Source organism: Cheilinus undulatus, linkage group 16 (genome assembly GCF_018320785.1).
Source record: "Cheilinus undulatus linkage group 16, ASM1832078v1, whole genome shotgun sequence".
Lineage (NCBI taxonomy): Eukaryota > Metazoa > Chordata > Actinopteri > Labriformes > Labridae > Cheilinus > Cheilinus undulatus.
In genome coordinates, this window is record NC_054880.1 from 24071451 (window position 1) to 24088262 (window position 16812).

At 38.3% G+C, this 16812-nt stretch overlaps 1 protein-coding gene across 2 annotated transcripts; it reads right to left on the reverse strand.

The window, feature by feature from the left end:
• Positions 1–356: 356 nt before the first annotated feature.
• si:dkey-240h12.4 (death-associated protein kinase 2) lies at positions 357–16608 on the reverse strand. Of its 2 annotated transcripts, XM_041809949.1 has the most exons (12): positions 16438–16608; positions 13450–13779; positions 12185–12406; positions 11363–11501; positions 10893–11019; positions 9600–9648; positions 9354–9380; positions 3592–3744; positions 3287–3332; positions 3019–3108; positions 1608–1691; positions 357–1365 (listed from the first exon to the last, which is right to left on the reverse strand). In XM_041809949.1, the coding sequence occupies exons 2-12, from the start codon at positions 13509–13511 to the stop codon at positions 1285–1287; spliced, it is 1080 nt and encodes a 359-aa protein (XP_041665883.1). In that variant the 5' UTR covers positions 13512–13779; positions 16438–16608; the 3' UTR covers positions 357–1284. The 2 variants fall into 2 exon arrangements, with proteins under 2 accessions (XP_041665883.1, XP_041665882.1); XM_041809948.1 differs by having other exon boundaries at positions 12185–13779.
• Between the last annotated feature and the right edge of the window lie 204 nt (positions 16609–16812).

Here is a 16812-nt window from a genome sequence, read left to right on the forward strand (position 1 = left end):
CCCGTCTCTTCATCTTGGACATTGATGCATCAGGTGGACAGCTACCTGATCACACATCTCTGCTGTCCCTCCTTCAAGGTCAGGACAAGACAATGGAAGAGCCTTTCCTGTTTTATCTCCTGGTGTGATGATAATCTTTTAGGTTCAAATGTATCTAAAACCAAGGAGCTGTCAAAGGAAAACAGAGAATTCCTCTTCAAGGAAACAGTTTAAAGTTTTAATTTAGTAGCATTCATCAGAGCAAACTTGGTAAAATGGAACATAATATTTCTGTTTAATGCAGTGTTTGATCACCTATCTTAAACTGTACAAAGAGAGAGAATTATTCCACATCACACTCATAGTCAGCTGTTGGATTTAATTTTATTATAAAGGTGTTGCTTTGCCAAAACAACCAGGTTGGAGATCCATATTCTCATGTTATTGCCAATTAAGGAAAAGCATATTTTAATGCAAAACCCCTCATCATCTTCTCAGCACTTAAAACATTTTTTAAATCAAATACTTTTTTCTTTTTATTGAGCAGATTTATAGAGCAGTAACTTTACTTCTTTTTCAGTAAATGTTAATCCATGTCATTGTACTTTTACTGGAGTACATCAGTCATATGTTATGATAAAACATAAAAAAGATCACGTTAACAAACATCCCAAACCAAAAACTAAATACTTCTATTTCTCCATACCAAAAGAGAAAAAAACAACTAAGACTACATGTGTTCGTGTAACAGAGACTTCATAGTCAAGAGGCAGAGAAGGCAGAGGTAGTAAAAAACATGAAGCTTTAAATATTTGGCTGTTATTCACTGACATTTATCACCAAACACCATCCAAATCAAAAATATCTTCAATTAGTAATTGAAAAAAAAATACAACCCTTTGTAGAAAATGTGTTTTTTCCTTTATCAGAGCCTTATTAGACAGGTCGGTGCATCTGCGCTGATCTTCCCTCAGTTCATCACCGTCCTCATCTCTGCTCTTCCTCTTCGTCTCTATGAGATGCTGCTGAGTTTTCATCTCCTCCTCCTCTCAGCTCTGTCTGCCTCTCCTGAACCCTTACTCATCTCTGCTCTTCATCCTCCTCTTCGTCCTCCTGGCCTGTTTGAAGTACTTCTAAGTCTCCATCCTCGTCCTCCTCCTGGTTTCCCCCAGCTGCAGTTCATCATCCATCTCTCCGTCCTTCTCGCTTTAGCTCTTCCTTCTCTCTGTTCCTCGTCCTCCTCCTGGTCTTTATGAAGTACAATTAGGTCTTCATCCTCCATCTCTCAGCTCTTCCTCCTCATCTCTATGAGCTGCTGCTGAGTCTTCGTCGCAGCAGTGAAGCTGGTTTGCTTTCTGCATCCTCAGCATCGCTCTCACAATCCCTCTGAGAATGACAAACATCATTTAAAGAAATGTAGGTTTGGGTCACAATCTTGTACATCATCACTGCAGCGGGATTAGGGTTCTGTAGGTCATCAATCACGTTTTCATGAAAACATCCTTTTAGTGTAAAACCAGTTAAGGTTATTTAAAATTGGTCTATTTCATCACAAAATCCTCATTAACGGGCTGATAAAATTAACGAGAGGGATCAAGCTGAGGCCTGATGTCCTGCTGAGGTCTTACCTGGACGGGATCAGGTTCTGAGCTCTTACACAGCAGCCTGAGACGAACGAGCCGGTTACACACCCACACCATGTTATAGGACATCTGATAAAAACAGAAGATTGTTAATATTATTAAAATTATTATTATTACTAATACTTTAAAAAAATTCTACCGACACAAACAAAGGGATGGGTACCTTTCACATTTGAACCGGTACAATACTGATGCCCAGTACCTGCAAATCAGTACTAACAGGCAACAGTACCCATTTTCGGTACTTTTGTTCATGTATACAGTATATGCAATAATAAATGTTATTTAGTTTATTTAAAAAATCTCAAAACAACATCAATCACTGTTTGTAATGTAACATCACAAGTGTTTTACAAATTACTCCAACATTGAAAAATTAAACTACTTTAACTACCAGGTGGTTTTTCTTTATATTGAATATATTAAATTAAAACCCAGCCTGCTCAACAATCATCACTCAATCACAAGGCCGTCCACGCAGAAAGCATAACCGAGCTATCTGAAAAAAAGTCATGCACCAGAATCTTGCACACTGAGTCTGTTGCATTCTACTTGTATTAACTGTGAAAATTCATAAAATGTGGCAAATTGTTTCGTACTGCAATGAAAATAAGCAGTGAGGATGAGTCTGTGACTCTGGCACTCATCGATCCTGACAGAGAGCCTCATACTGCACCAGCTGTGCCAAACTGGAGAGATAACTTTTAGGATGCTCTCACACTGGGCAATCCATACAGTGCCTGGGCGTCTTTGAGCTTAATTTTGTCTCTTAGGTGGCTGAGAGAACAAACTTGTGCTTTTATCTGGTATATTGCCATGGTTGATGTCTTCATAAAAATAGGCATATCACGCTGTTTAAAGGGAGGGTTTGGTGCGAGAGAGGGAGAGAGAGAGGCAAGTAACAGAAGGAAGCAGCAACATGGTTTTAAATCATTGATCATCACACTGTTTCCTCAGATTAGAAGTATTGCTGTGACTAGCCTTGCACTTCTCAGGACAAATATTTTAGCATGATCTGCATTGGATTTTGAAAAGTGGAACCACACCATTGACCTCTTCCCATCAGTTGTACTTGCTTTGTCATTACACTCTTGTGTGTGCAATGCTGCTTTAGTGTCTGGCATGGAAAATCACCTACTCGTAAACTCTCTTACAGCCACAAGGATGCTTTAAGGTATCAAAATATGGTACCGTTTGAATTTAGGTGAATCAATACTTGGTAGTACTGCCGGAACTTGGTCGGTACCTGTAAACGTACTAAATTCGACACAGACACCCCACCCCTATACACATATATGTATATACATATATATGTATATTTAGAGAGAGAGGGAAAGAGCGAGGGAGATAGACAGACTTTGAGAATTGATGCTTGAGCATAAATATGAAGACAAACCTTCCATTTTCTTCTAGCGTTGAACTTTTTAAAGTTTTTCATGTTGATTGATGATCGATTCCTTTTGGCTGCCTGACTGCGAGTGACTGGCTAAAATACACCAAACAGAGAAACACTGGTTTAATTAAATAAAAATCAACACTAAGAGTCATCTTTTGAATGATAAAAGTAGAGGGAAAAGTATTTTATTTTAAAAAGAGTAAAACTTTTATTATAAAATAAGGTTTGCATTGGAAAACAAAACAAAATAAAGAAAAGTGGTCGTTACCTTGATCCATGGATGAAGAAGACTCTCCTCTGCTGTCATTCTTTCCCTGAAACACAACAGAAAACACAAAAATACAACAGAAACTAAACAAACACAACAGAGAGTGCACGAATTACAAAGAAATTAAACAAATAAAAACGAAACTTTATGAAATCATCATGTCAATAAATTACATTATGCAATCACATGAAAGATATAACATTCTCTTATAAAATAATTAAGATATTCTGATATGATTAAATCCTTCTTTTAAATCATACTATATGATATGAAATAATCTTAAAGCTCTCAGCGTGAAAACTCACCTAGGATCTTTGACCAAAAGCTTCTGGATGAAATCTTTGGCCATCGAGCTTGTCGTGCTGAAAACATGGTCATTGAACTCGTACGTTAAAGACAAGATGTTCCTCAAAGTTTCTTGATCAGTGTAGCCTTGGAATGGAGACAAACCACTGAGACTGAAGACAAGAAGAGAAAGATGTTATACATGACTGAGTACAAAAAGAGACAGATGTTATACACCACTGAAGACACAAAGAGACAGATGTTATACACAACTGAAGACACAAAGAGACAGATGTTATACACCACTGAAGACACAAAGAGACAGATGCTATACACCACTGAAGACACAAAGAGACAGATGTTATACACCACTGAAGACACAAAGAGACAGATGTTATACACCACTGAAGACACAAAGAGACAGATGTTATACACAACTGAAGACACAAAGAGACAGATGTTATACACCACTGAAGACACAAAGAGACAGATGTTATACACCACTGAAGACACAAAGAGACAGATGTTATACACAACTGAAGACACAAAGAGACAGATGTTATACACCACTGAAGACACAAAGAGACAGATGTTATACACAACTGAAGACACAAAGAGACAGATGTTATACACCACTGAAGACACAAAGAGACAGATGTTATACACCACTGAAGACACAAAGAGACAGATGTTATACACAACTGAAGACACAAAGAGACAGATGTTATACACCACTGAAGACACAAAGAGACAGATGTTATACACAACTGAAGACACAAAGAGACAGATGTTATACACCACTGAAGACACAAAGAGACAGATGCTATACACCACTGAAGACACAAAGAGACAGATGCTATACACCACTGAAGACACAAAGAGACAGATGTTATACACCACTGAAGACACAAAGAGACAGATGTTATACACCACTGAAGACACAAAGAGACAGATGTTATACACAACTGAAGACACAAAGAGACAGATGTTATACACCACTGAAGACAAGAAGAGAAAGATGTTATACATGACTGAGTACAAAAAGAGACAGATGTTATACACCACTGAAGACACAAAGAGACAGATGTTATACACAACTGAAGACACAAAGAGACAGATGTTATACACCACTGAAGACACAAAGAGACAGATGCTATACACCACTGAAGACACAAAGAGACAGATGTTATACACCACTGAAGACACAAAGAGACAGATGTTATACACCACTGAAGACACAAAGAGACAGATGTTATACACAACTGAAGACACAAAGAGACAGATGTTATACACCACTGAAGACACAAAGAGACAGATGTTATACACCACTGAAGACACAAAGAGACAGATGTTATACACAACTGAAGACACAAAGAGACAGATGTTATACACCACTGAAGACACAAAGAGACAGATGTTATACACAACTGAAGACACAAAGAGACAGATGTTATACACCACTGAAGACACAAAGAGACAGATGTTATACACCACTGAAGACACAAAGAGACAGATGTTATACACAACTGAAGACACAAAGAGACAGATGTTATACACCACTGAAGACACAAAGAGACAGATGTTATACACAACTGAAGACACAAAGAGACAGATGTTATACACCACTGAAGACACAAAGAGACAGATGCTATACACCACTGAAGACACAAAGAGACAGATGCTATACACCACTGAAGACACAAAGAGACAGATGTTATACACCACTGAAGACACAAAGAGACAGATGTTATACACCACTGAAGACACAAAGAGACAGATGTTATACACAACTGAAGACACAAAGAGACAGATGTTATACACCACTGAAGACACAAAGAGACAGATGTTATACACCACTGAAGACACAAAGAGACAGATGTTATACACCACTGAAGACACAAAGAGACAGATGTTATACACAACTGAAGACACAAAGAGACAGATGTTATACACCACTGAAGACACAAAGAGACAGATGTTATACACCACTGAAGACACAAAGAGACAGATGTTATACACAACTGAAGACACAAAGAGACAGATGTTATACACCACTGAAGACACAAAGAGACAGATGTTATACACGACTGAAGACACAAAGAGACGGATGTTTTACACAACTGAAGACACAAAGAGACAGGTGTTATACACCACTGAAGACACAAAGAGACAGATGTTATACACAACTGAAGACACAAAGAGACAGATGTTATACACCACTGAAGACACAAAGAGACAGATGTTATACACCACTGAAGACACAAAGAGACAGATGTTATACACCACTGAAGACACAAAGAGACAGATGTTATACACCACTGAAGACACAAAGAGACAGATGTTATACACCACTGAAGACACAAAGAGACAGATGTTATACACCACTGAAGACACAAAGAGACAGATGTTATACACAACTGAAGACACAAAGAGACAGATGTTATACACCACTGAAGACACAAAGAGACAGATGTTATACACCACTGAAGACAAGAAGAGAAAGATGTTATACACAACTGAAGACACAAAGAGACAGATGTTATACACCACTGAAGACACAAAGAGACAGATGTTATACACGACTGAAGACACAAAGAGACGGATGTTTTACACAACTGAAGACACAAAGAGACAGATGTTATACACCACTGAAGACACAAAGAGACAGATGTTATACACAACTGAAGACACAAAGAGACAGATGTTATACACCACTGAAGACACAAAGAGACAGATGTTATACACCACTGAAGACACAAAGAGACAGATGTTATACACAACTGAAGACACAAAGAGACAGATGTTATACACCACTGAAGACACAAAGAGACAGATGTTATACACCACTGAAGACACAAAGAGACAGATGTTATACACGACTGAAGACACAAAGAGACAGATGGTATACATCCCTGAAGACACAAAGAGGCACATGTTATATATGACTATGTACACAAAGAGATGTTATATACGACTGAAGACATAAAGAGACAGGTGTTATACACAGCTAAGGACACAAATCGACAGATGTTACACATGACTGAAGACACAAAGAGACAGATGTTGTATACAACTTAATACATAAAGAGACAGATGTTATACACAACTGAAGACACAAAGATACAGATGTCTTACACCACTAAGACACAGACAAATGTTACCACTGAAGATACAAAGAGAGGAAGTACACGACTGAGTAAACAACAAAAATAACTTTCTTACAACACTTAAACACAACAGAAAAAACAAAGGCACAAAGTTGATGCTGATACTGAAGACAGACACAGAGCGTTCATCCTATCCTTATCAGCTACACCTGAAGTTAAAGGTGGTAGTATCTCAGTCTGTAATAACATTGGCGGGACCTCACAGGTTGTTGGTAGAAATCCTGATTCAGACCAAAGGCTGGAAGTTTGTCTGGTTGTTTTGATCCTGATTCAGGACAGTTAGTGGTGAACAGAATCTTCTATTCAAAATAAGAAGACAACAGCAGAGGGGGCGGAGCTAGGCGGTGTGTCTCTTCTCTTCATCTATATTACAGTTTTTCTCCATTGGTTTGGCTCATTTCTTGAAACAGAATTTCCATTCTCAAAATAACATGGACGAACCTCCAAACCACTTGGCAATTGTTCACAACAGAATGGAATTTCTCCTTCATTTCATCAAATTACAGATGTCTTAGTACATGTTTCAATGTCTCAGTACATCTTTGCAAAATGATTAAGTACAGATAGCCTGCATTTAGCACAATTTCCAAGTGAATAGATCTTGTTGATCTAAACTGATTATTGACTTCTCAGTCCAATGGTTGTTCTCTCCAAAACCTGTCAGCATCATTTCATTGTATAAGTCATCACATGCACAATAGTCTGTTCAAATGTCAAAATTAGTCAAGAACATACTGTAAAACCATGAATACCATACATGAATCTCTTGCAGTTTTTTTCGAATTGCTAAAACACAGTTTTGCAAACTAGGTTGGTTTTATCAAAATACTTAACACAACTCACAAAACCACACACCCAAACTGCAAAATACCTCATATATCCTGCAAAATGAAGCACTGCAACCAAACCTACATATAGCATTATCAAAATCAAACTTTTGCACCAAATGGCACACACTACATTCATATTACCAGATTTTTGTCTAACCAACTACACACTGTTGGGCATAATGAAAGCACTCTCATCTTTAGTATGCCTTGCCATAATACTAAAATAGTTCAAATGGTAGAAAATTCTTCAGATTGTTCACATGCACAGAAATATTTGCAGATACACACGCGCTGTTGAAACATTTATTTTTCTATTTTTCACAAAACAAGTCAGTGCAACATATGCGCAGCAGATATATTTACATTGGAGTGAACAAAAATATGCTCACAAAAAACAGTAAACTGAAAAATAAATTGCAGTAAAAATGAAAAAATATATAGAAAAAAAGATGCAAGAAAAGTAATTACTTGATTGGTTGATGACATGATCAACTAAGGTTGCTCTGATTTCGATTGAAAGTTGTTGTCTTCTTTGGCCATGAACTCCTCTACCAGCTATACCCCTACCTCTCACTCTTCCTCCTCCTCTCATTCTCACCCTCCCTCTTCCTCTTCCTCTTCCTCTCTCTGCAGCGTCTTCCATTGTTGTTATAAAAAAGGTCGTCACCTGTGGTCTTTTTATAGTGCTTACTTGGTGGTAACAATTAACCATTGAGGTGTTTGGCCAGGTGGCACATATATTGGCCAATTAGCTCATGTAGTGTTATTTTCAATGGCAGTGTTTCCAAATGCCAATCATGTGACTTTATGTCAGATTGTTGTGTCTTATGCAGAGAACCATGTTCAGAGCATTTAAAAAGTTCCATTTTGAATTGCAAAATGTGTGTAAAGCAGAAAATGCGTTCAGAGTTTTGGAGACTTGAGAAGAGGTTTTGCTCTCTGTGTGTCAGTTTAAATAATCGTTCACACACATGACTGATGTCAAACCTTGGAGGCTACTCTTACCATGAAACCCTTTTTTTCAGTTTTATACACAATTGTTTTCTGTTAGCTAGACAAAACAACAGCACAGTAACCACTGTCAGTGAAGGACTGGGCTAAGACTGAGAGGTGGACATGAGGGATATTTCAATGGCCATCTGCCATAGTGACAAAATATCAAAACAATTTGACCTGCAGTGCTTAGACAATGCCAAAGGGACAATGCACTTTGGGGGCATTGACTCTTTATATGAGAATAGAATTTAGTTTTGACAAATGAGTAAACTGTTTTGGGAGAGACATGAGTTTCTGCAGAGGTGAACCATGGTGTGGTGCTGAACAATCCAGGTTATTTTGGCAAAAGCACCAAGAGTGTTGAGAATATCCGGTCTGTTTTAAGAAATGAGCCAAAGCAATTGAGAAGGATCTTTGCACTTTTGGTGGCACTATTTATACGGGACAGGAATTTAGCTTTAAAGCATGAGTGAACAGTTTTGGGAGAGATATGAGCTTTTGCAAGTGAGCTATGGTGTTGTGCTGAACGGTAAGACTGTTTTGCCAAATGATCTTAGAGTTTTGAGAATGCAATTTCTGTTTCAAGAAATGAGCCAAACCGATGGAGAAAAACTGTAAAAATTTTGATTGAACTCCCCCTTGTGGCTGAATTACAATTTTGCATGTTTGAAGGCAAAACTTCACATTTTCATGAGGTCTAAGACATCATGGAGCAGATCCTCCTTGTCATCACCTGTCTGTCTAATATTTGATATTAAATCTTTAAATGACACAAATACTCGTACTCACAGTATGTAGGTGATGACTCCGATACTCCTGCAGGACAAACAAACAGCAAACAGGAAGTCAGGCTGAGGTTTTTAATACACAATAACACATCTATATTAACACACCTATATACACACCAACATATAAAGCACAGACACACAAACACAGTGACATTTCAGTGAATCATCTCCGTGTGAACGTTGACTTTAGATCAGAACTGGTCTGAACTCGTCAAAAGAATTTTCTTCTCTCCTTTCTCTCACTCACCACATATCTGCAGCTGCACTCAGAGGTTCACTGTTGATCACCTCAGGGGCTGAATGAGACGTGGAGGCAGAGTTAAAGAGACAAGGCAGTGTTGAACTTCAGCACTTTAAAATTATGTATTTATTTTTATCATGTCAATGTTTTAATCAGTCTTTATTTGTATAGTGCCAAATTCATAACCAAAGTTGTCTGCAGACACTTTAAATAGGGGGTAAATATTGTTTTTTAAAGTAAAAATGTCAGTAACACTTTATTTGAATGGGTATGCATGAGACTGACATGACACCTGTCATTCTTGACAATGAGGCTTTATGAACATTTATGAATGTTGTCATTTAGTGCCTTTAATGCTCTAATGCAATATATTAAGAGTATACCAACTTCTACACAAACCACTGGCCATCATTGTACCTTGCACTCTGTCTGCTTGCCCTGCAGCTTTTTTCCTTTCCTGGAGAGCCACATAAGTAAAAACCGGTTCTAACCCAACTTTCCCCTATTGTTTCCAGTCTTCATGCTAGGCTAAGACAGCTGGCTATAGCCTTTACTGTACAAAAAGCAGAAAGGAATCAAACAATGCCAACTTTGCATCAAAAATTACATAAATGACCGAATGACACTTGATGACAACATTCATAAAACCTCCTTCATGTGAACGACCAGTGTCATGTCATAATTATGACAGTGTCATTTCAGTCCTTGAATACCCCTTCAAATGAAGTGTTACCACAACATCCTTAGTTTAAGAGTCCTCTCCATCTTTGAGCATCAAAAATAAATCTTTGACACCCTCCTGAGGTAAAAATGAAAAAAACTTTCTCTGCTGAAGAGATTAATAGAAAGCAAAGATTCAGCTCTGTGTGAAAGATCAATTAAGACGATCAGATCAGATCATTGGTGATGATTAGATTAATGGTGATCAGATTTAAGACGAGCAGATCCAAACCTATGAGTTAGAAAAAAATGTGAATAAAACAGTCCCATGTTAAATTTATGAAGAAACGTGTTTCTCATTTCTAAATTTTTAAGGTTGATCATCATTTATCAAAGCCAGTATAGAGCTGCAATCAATTAAAAAAATAAATAGTCACAATCAGCCTGTTTCTGCCTGTTAAAGGAAGTTCTTCCTCTCCACTGTATTTTTAGTAAAAACATTTCTTAGGTTTTTGTCAATAAAATACAGACTCTGGTCTAGATCTACTCTCTTTGTATCTCTGGTTATGAATTGGTGCTACCTACCTACAGACAAAGGTACAGACGGATAGACTAACTGGCTGACTGATTGATTCTCACCGATGTACTGTGGAGTTCCACTCGTGCACCTAAATTCTTCCCCCTGAAGGAGGCGCTGAGCCAGGCCGAAGTCTATGAGTTTGATGATCGGATGAGCTGATTTGTCTGAGAGCATCACATTCTCTGGCTGAAAACACAGAACATTATTATGTGAGTGTCGCCCCCTCATATCTGCCCCTGGTACTGCAACTGTGATTGACGGCTGGCTTCAGTTTGCACAGTAATCGCTGTTTGTTGTTGGCAATCTTTATTTACATCTAGAGTTTAGAGCCTGAATATCACAAGATCAAACTTAATTCAGCTGTGTTTTAAAGAAAAAAGTCTCAGACCAGTATGGTGCATCAAAACCCTGATTATACACTTAAACAAATAAAACATTTTTCTATATTATAGGAGTAGAAAAGGTTTGAGACGTGCATGAATCTCAGAGTGCATCGTCTAATATAATGTAATAGTAAATATTTGGTTACCTTGAGGTCAAAGTGGACAATGTTTTTGCCATGCATGAACCTCAGAGCTTCCAGAATCTGTTTGAGGAACTCGATGGCTTCACTTTCTAGAAGGTTCTCTTTCTCTGCAATGAAGTCAAACAGCTCACCTCCGCTCACCCTGCAATATTAAAAGACAAAAATATATTTAGATATTAAAATAAAAAAATAAGCATTAAGTAATGATATGGTGTTTGGATATTTTTTTCTTTTATAATAGGATTAAGTGATTTAGCAACAGTCTCTCATCAAAGAGAGGAGTCATTCTTGTATACCTTATACTCAGTTTATAAAAAGACCATCTTAGTGAAAATAATTTAGCAAGGGGTAGGAGGGATGTAACGACCAGGTCAGAGACAGAAAAAACTGCTGCTCTGGACCAAGGAATTCAAGACAGAACACAGAAAAAGAAGCAATGAGTAGAACACTACCCCACATAATATGACATTGAAAACATGGACATGGCAGAAGAACGATAAGTAGAACCCTGATCCACATAATAGGACTAATAGGTGCGTCTACCAAATACTGACTTGAAGGGGATACATATGTATGCAATCACATATTTCTATTTTTTAGACATTACTTGTAGAAATGTGTTTCCAATTTGACATTAAAACATGATTTTTGCTTTGTTTTTTGAAAGCCAAATTATCAATTGACCATGATTGATTTATAAAATCAATAAAAGGTAAAACATCCAAGTGGATGAATACTTTTTATAGGCACTGCATGCACAAACACAAATGCACACAGACACACATAAACACAAACACCCCCACACACACCCACAGACACACTCACAGCTCCAGGATCATCACCACCTCAGCTTTGCTCTCAAACACATCTCTGAGTATCACGATGTTCGGATGCTGGATGGCGTGCAGGATCTCAACCTCGCGCTCCACACTGCTCCGATCTAGACCCAGCAGACTGCATGGATTCTTTCGGATCTTTAGGAACTTTCCTGCCCAAAGAGTCCCAGAGGAGCGTTCCCGAACCTGTCGGACCTGACCGAAGTGCCCACTAGATTGGGTCACAGCAGGATGATTAATTATTGATGGAAATCTACTGATCAGACTGTTTGAATAAAGTTTAATGTAGCTGGATTGATCGATAAAGATAAAAAAATACTTGAGAGAGTACATTCAGACATTTAGACCACAGAGTAGTAAATTCTTTAAGGGCTGATTTCACCTCACATTAAACATTTGTGTTGTACATTCACATACTGAGCTGACTACACTTAGTGTTAACATTAACAGTAACAACCAATAAGATCTCACCCACCAGCCTGTGTCATAAGCAACAGCCCCAACATCATATTTGTAGCTCCAAAGCTTCCTGTGACTTATCCGCTGCTGACAATAAGAATGAATGGGGGCCAATTAGCAATGCACTAAGAGGCTAGCAGTGCTTCTTTCACATCTGTCCTCCCTCATGTTGTCATAAACATGCTTTTAAAGGACATGCTTATATGTTGATATGGTTCAGATAAAACACCTGTCTGAGAGAGTTTCCAGTTTTTCCATTTTTGTTGTTTAAAGATGTAAAAAAGGTAAATATCGTACCAAATGAACAGCAGTTTGGGAGCTGAAAGGCCGGCTCTCATTACTGAGTTGTGACAAATAAAAAGGGTTACAACTCCCATCACTCTGAGCGAGGCTGAACAGACGTAAATAAAATCATGTATTTGATCTAATAGCAGAGTACAGCAGATCACGTCAACTAATGAGGCGGTCTTCAATGCATGCCAGTACATGTTGTGTCTACACAGCCAATCCAGTCCAGATGAAGACCAGATCACCTCTGTATGCAGTCTGAGCTATCAGATATCAAACCACACAAAGCATTAAGGACTACCACTTATCTGAATGTCCTAAATAGATGTTAATATGAGGTGTAATTGGGACCAAAGAGTGTGATTAATGGGTGTTAAAAGGAGTTAAATATTTCAGGTATTCATTAATTAGAAAAAAAACAGGAATCATAGCTGAACTTTACAAACATTTTATAAATTATTATATATTACCAAATAATATTAAACATGTTTTATATTATATTCTAACCTCCCCAGGACTTCTCCCATCTCATAAAAGTCTTCAACATTTTCAGGCTTGAAGACGGCCATGTTGGATCTCTTCAAGGGTCCAGACAGATTATTTCAAAGTCGACATCATATTCATCATCATCGAACTTTCACTCTTCATCTCAGAACGTTAACTCTATGTCTTTATAAAGCTTAAACTCTTTATCTTTATGAAGCTTAGCTCTCCACTTTTATGATGCATTAACGCTTTGTCTTCATGGTACTTTAAATCTTTGTCTTCATGATGCTTTAAAGCTCCGCTTTTATGAAGCTTTGACTTGCCATCTTCTTCAAACTTGAGCTCTTTATCCTGAGAGACAGAGGACACAGACAACAGCAGAGATTATTTTCCATGAGTAAATGTCCAGAATGTAACATAAAGATTAAATATTTGATGTTTTTAACAGAAAAAGACTTGCATAACTGTACTGGTTTTGATGTAACAATGTTAAGGTGTTTGTCTATCAGTACTACTGAGACAGCGTGTGTGTTAGACAGGGTTAGGGTTATAGTTCTGTTTTGAATCTACACCATAGTATCATGTTGCAATCATACCAGTATACTTTTACTTATCGGTGTATCATCATTGCTCTACAATATTCTGCTCAAACACTACTCGGAAATATGGTTTTTATACCAGTTCCTGGTTCCACACTTCCTGCTTGTTTGTGTCCAGGAAACTGTGGTGACTGAAGGTGAGTTTATTCTGTTGGAGCTGTAGGTGATAAATATTGTTCATCAGTTAATTATACTGCAGTTATTGATGAAAAGAAAAAAAGAGGGGACATCAGAAGAGATGGAAAGTATAGCTGCTGAATCAGGTGAGACAGAGGATGAGGGAATTTTAAAAGAGAAACATGGATGAGGAAATGAGCGCCCAATATTTTCAGATGTCAGGGAGTAGATTTGACTAGTTGTATATTCATGTGCAGACACTTGTCTCACAGCATAGCACACTAATGTGTCTGTAGACATTACTCAGTGACTGACAGTCACACAGTGATACCCAGCTGACCAATCACAAGGCTTGGATCTGCACTGTTTGATAGTTACATTTTTGAGTAGAATTTAGGGCCACGTAAGGGGACAGTGGGGGATTAACGCCCTGGAACTAGAGCTGGTGGAGAGAGTAGAATGCTTCCTACTAGGCATGATTGAACTCACATTCATGCACAGGTCTAGATCTGGCACCAGATCTAGTTCTGGAGAAGGACTGGACTCTTTTCTGGAGTTGGTCAAGGTGGGAAGCATTGGGAGGGTATTAGGATACCCTACAGCCCCTGTCTGATCACTTCTGTGTGGGAGTTCTCATTCACCAGGGAATCACGTCACTGTGAATGTAAGTGGTAGAAAGAAGATTTTAGCTGTGTGTGTTTATGCGCCAGTCAGAGGCTCAGGGTGTGCTGCCTTATTGGAGTTTCTGGGAGTAGTCCACCTGGGGACTTCAGCACTTATGTGGGCAGTGATGGAGACACCAGCAGGGGTGACTGTGAGGGATTGTCCTGTTCAAACCCGAGTGATGCTTTGTTGTTGTTTTGTTGTCATTGTTGTTATTTGATTACTTTGTCATTGGACTAATGTGCTCGTCACTGATTGGCTGCATCAAACATCATGTCTGAGCTGGGATGTTCAGCAGAGTACCAGCACATCCTAGGCCAAGACCAATCATCAATTTAGTTTTCGTTTCATCAGATCTGAGGAGCAGAGCTGTCAACTGATCAACACCTGGTGGTGGGTTGGAGCAGATGGGAGGGTCAGGGGGTAGAGGCTGGACTGACCAAGTACAGCCAAACAGGTAGGAAAGAGGGACAGGGAATGTTTGGGTACACCCCAGGACACCCCGGGAGCAGGGGGGATTGAAGGGTCACTGGGGAAAAGGAGGTCTGGGCTAGCCTGTGCCAGGATAAGAGGAAGAAGAAGAGTGAATGGAAGAAAGAACTGACAGATGGATGGACGGACAGATAAAGGAAGGGATGGATGGAGTCATGTCCGTCTCTGTTCACCACAGACCAGGAAATCGTTTTTTTTTTTCTGCCTCTGCTCTGTTCTCAACATACTGTGTCAAAAAAATCACCCTTTTTATTAGTATTTTTTGTAGCCTAATGGAAAATGAAAATGAAAGCATTTATTTACTTTTCAATCCAGTTTTGATTGTTAAAAAGAAAATAAACTTTTGGTTTAATTTCCATTTTTCATCTAAAAATCTTTCTCTTAATGACCAAATTTTTTTTCTAAAATGTTTCCCAACCTTTAATTCAATCACTGAAAGAGACAGACACACTCTCTTCAGTTCTGTGACTAAATAAGACTAAATATTGTTTCTCCTGAACTTTTCTTATGTTTAAGCTTTTGTGAACATATTTTTAAATACAAAAAGTGCCACATTTGAATATTTATAATGTACAGAAATTATCTATAAATTTGCAGCAATATCTCAATTCAATAGTTATTAAAATATCAAATTTTCCTAAAACATTTCCGCTTTATTTCTCCTTAATCTATACTCCATTGAGCCAATTTCAAACATTTTATGTTATAGTTTGAATCATTTGTGACTGTGCAGAACATGTGGTTCTTTACAGAGCTGTTTTATTTCAAATGTGCATTTAGGCAAAAATAAAAAATAGAAAAATAAAAAAACGGGATGTTACTAACCGGGAAGTAAGAGAAACACTGAGACAAACGTGAAAATAAACAAAAAAAAAAAACGCGGATATTAAACCATTAAGACAAAGAGGAAAAATGAGAAAAATAGACCAAAAACATATGAGGAAAACACGGGTATTAAACCAAGAAAACACGGAGACAACGCTGTGAAATAAACCAAGAAACACGGATATCAAGCCACCTTTGTCGTGGCCATGAAACCTGGTGGTTAGTTTGGGCATACATTTGCATAAACGCGGATATGGACCCGGAGAGTGACGGCGGATTTGGAGGAAGGAGCAGACGGTTTTCAGAAACTCACCCGGCTCAAGAGCCTTCTTATCCGGATACGATCAGCTGATGAACCCACTGGCAGAGCAGGAGAGGTGAGGCTGCGACTCGAACTGTCCGTACGCAGGTGGTGTATATGGTTTACTGTTCTGTGTGGGTTACCGAGTGTCCGAGGAATGCGGAAACACGAAGTCTGACGTCATGTCCGAGTCACCGTGCTGTCTCACCTGGGAACTGGGAACTTGTTTGATGGGACACGTGATCATCTGTTACCATTAAAGACACCTCACACTCTCATGATAAAATAATCCTCAATAGTGTTAAATTCTGAATATATTCACATAAATATAAATAACATACATCTCTTATCATGGGACCCTTCAGCTCAGTGAGCCTCATGTTAGTT

Excerpts from the sequence above, each read along its gene's own strand:
- si:dkey-240h12.4 (XM_041809948.1), bottom strand. The coding sequence starts at position 12,528 with ATGTACTCTCTCAAGTATTTTTTTATCTTTATCGATCAATCCAGCTAC. Across the intron at positions 11,020-11,362 it reads TTGTCCACTTTGACCTCAAG|CCAGAGAATGTGATGCTCTC; the intron begins GTAACCAAATAT and ends CTGTGTTTTCAG. Across the intron at positions 1,366-1,607 it reads CAGAACCTGATCCCGTCCAG|AGGGATTGTGAGAGCGATGC; the intron begins GTAAGACCTCAG and ends TGTCATTCTCAG.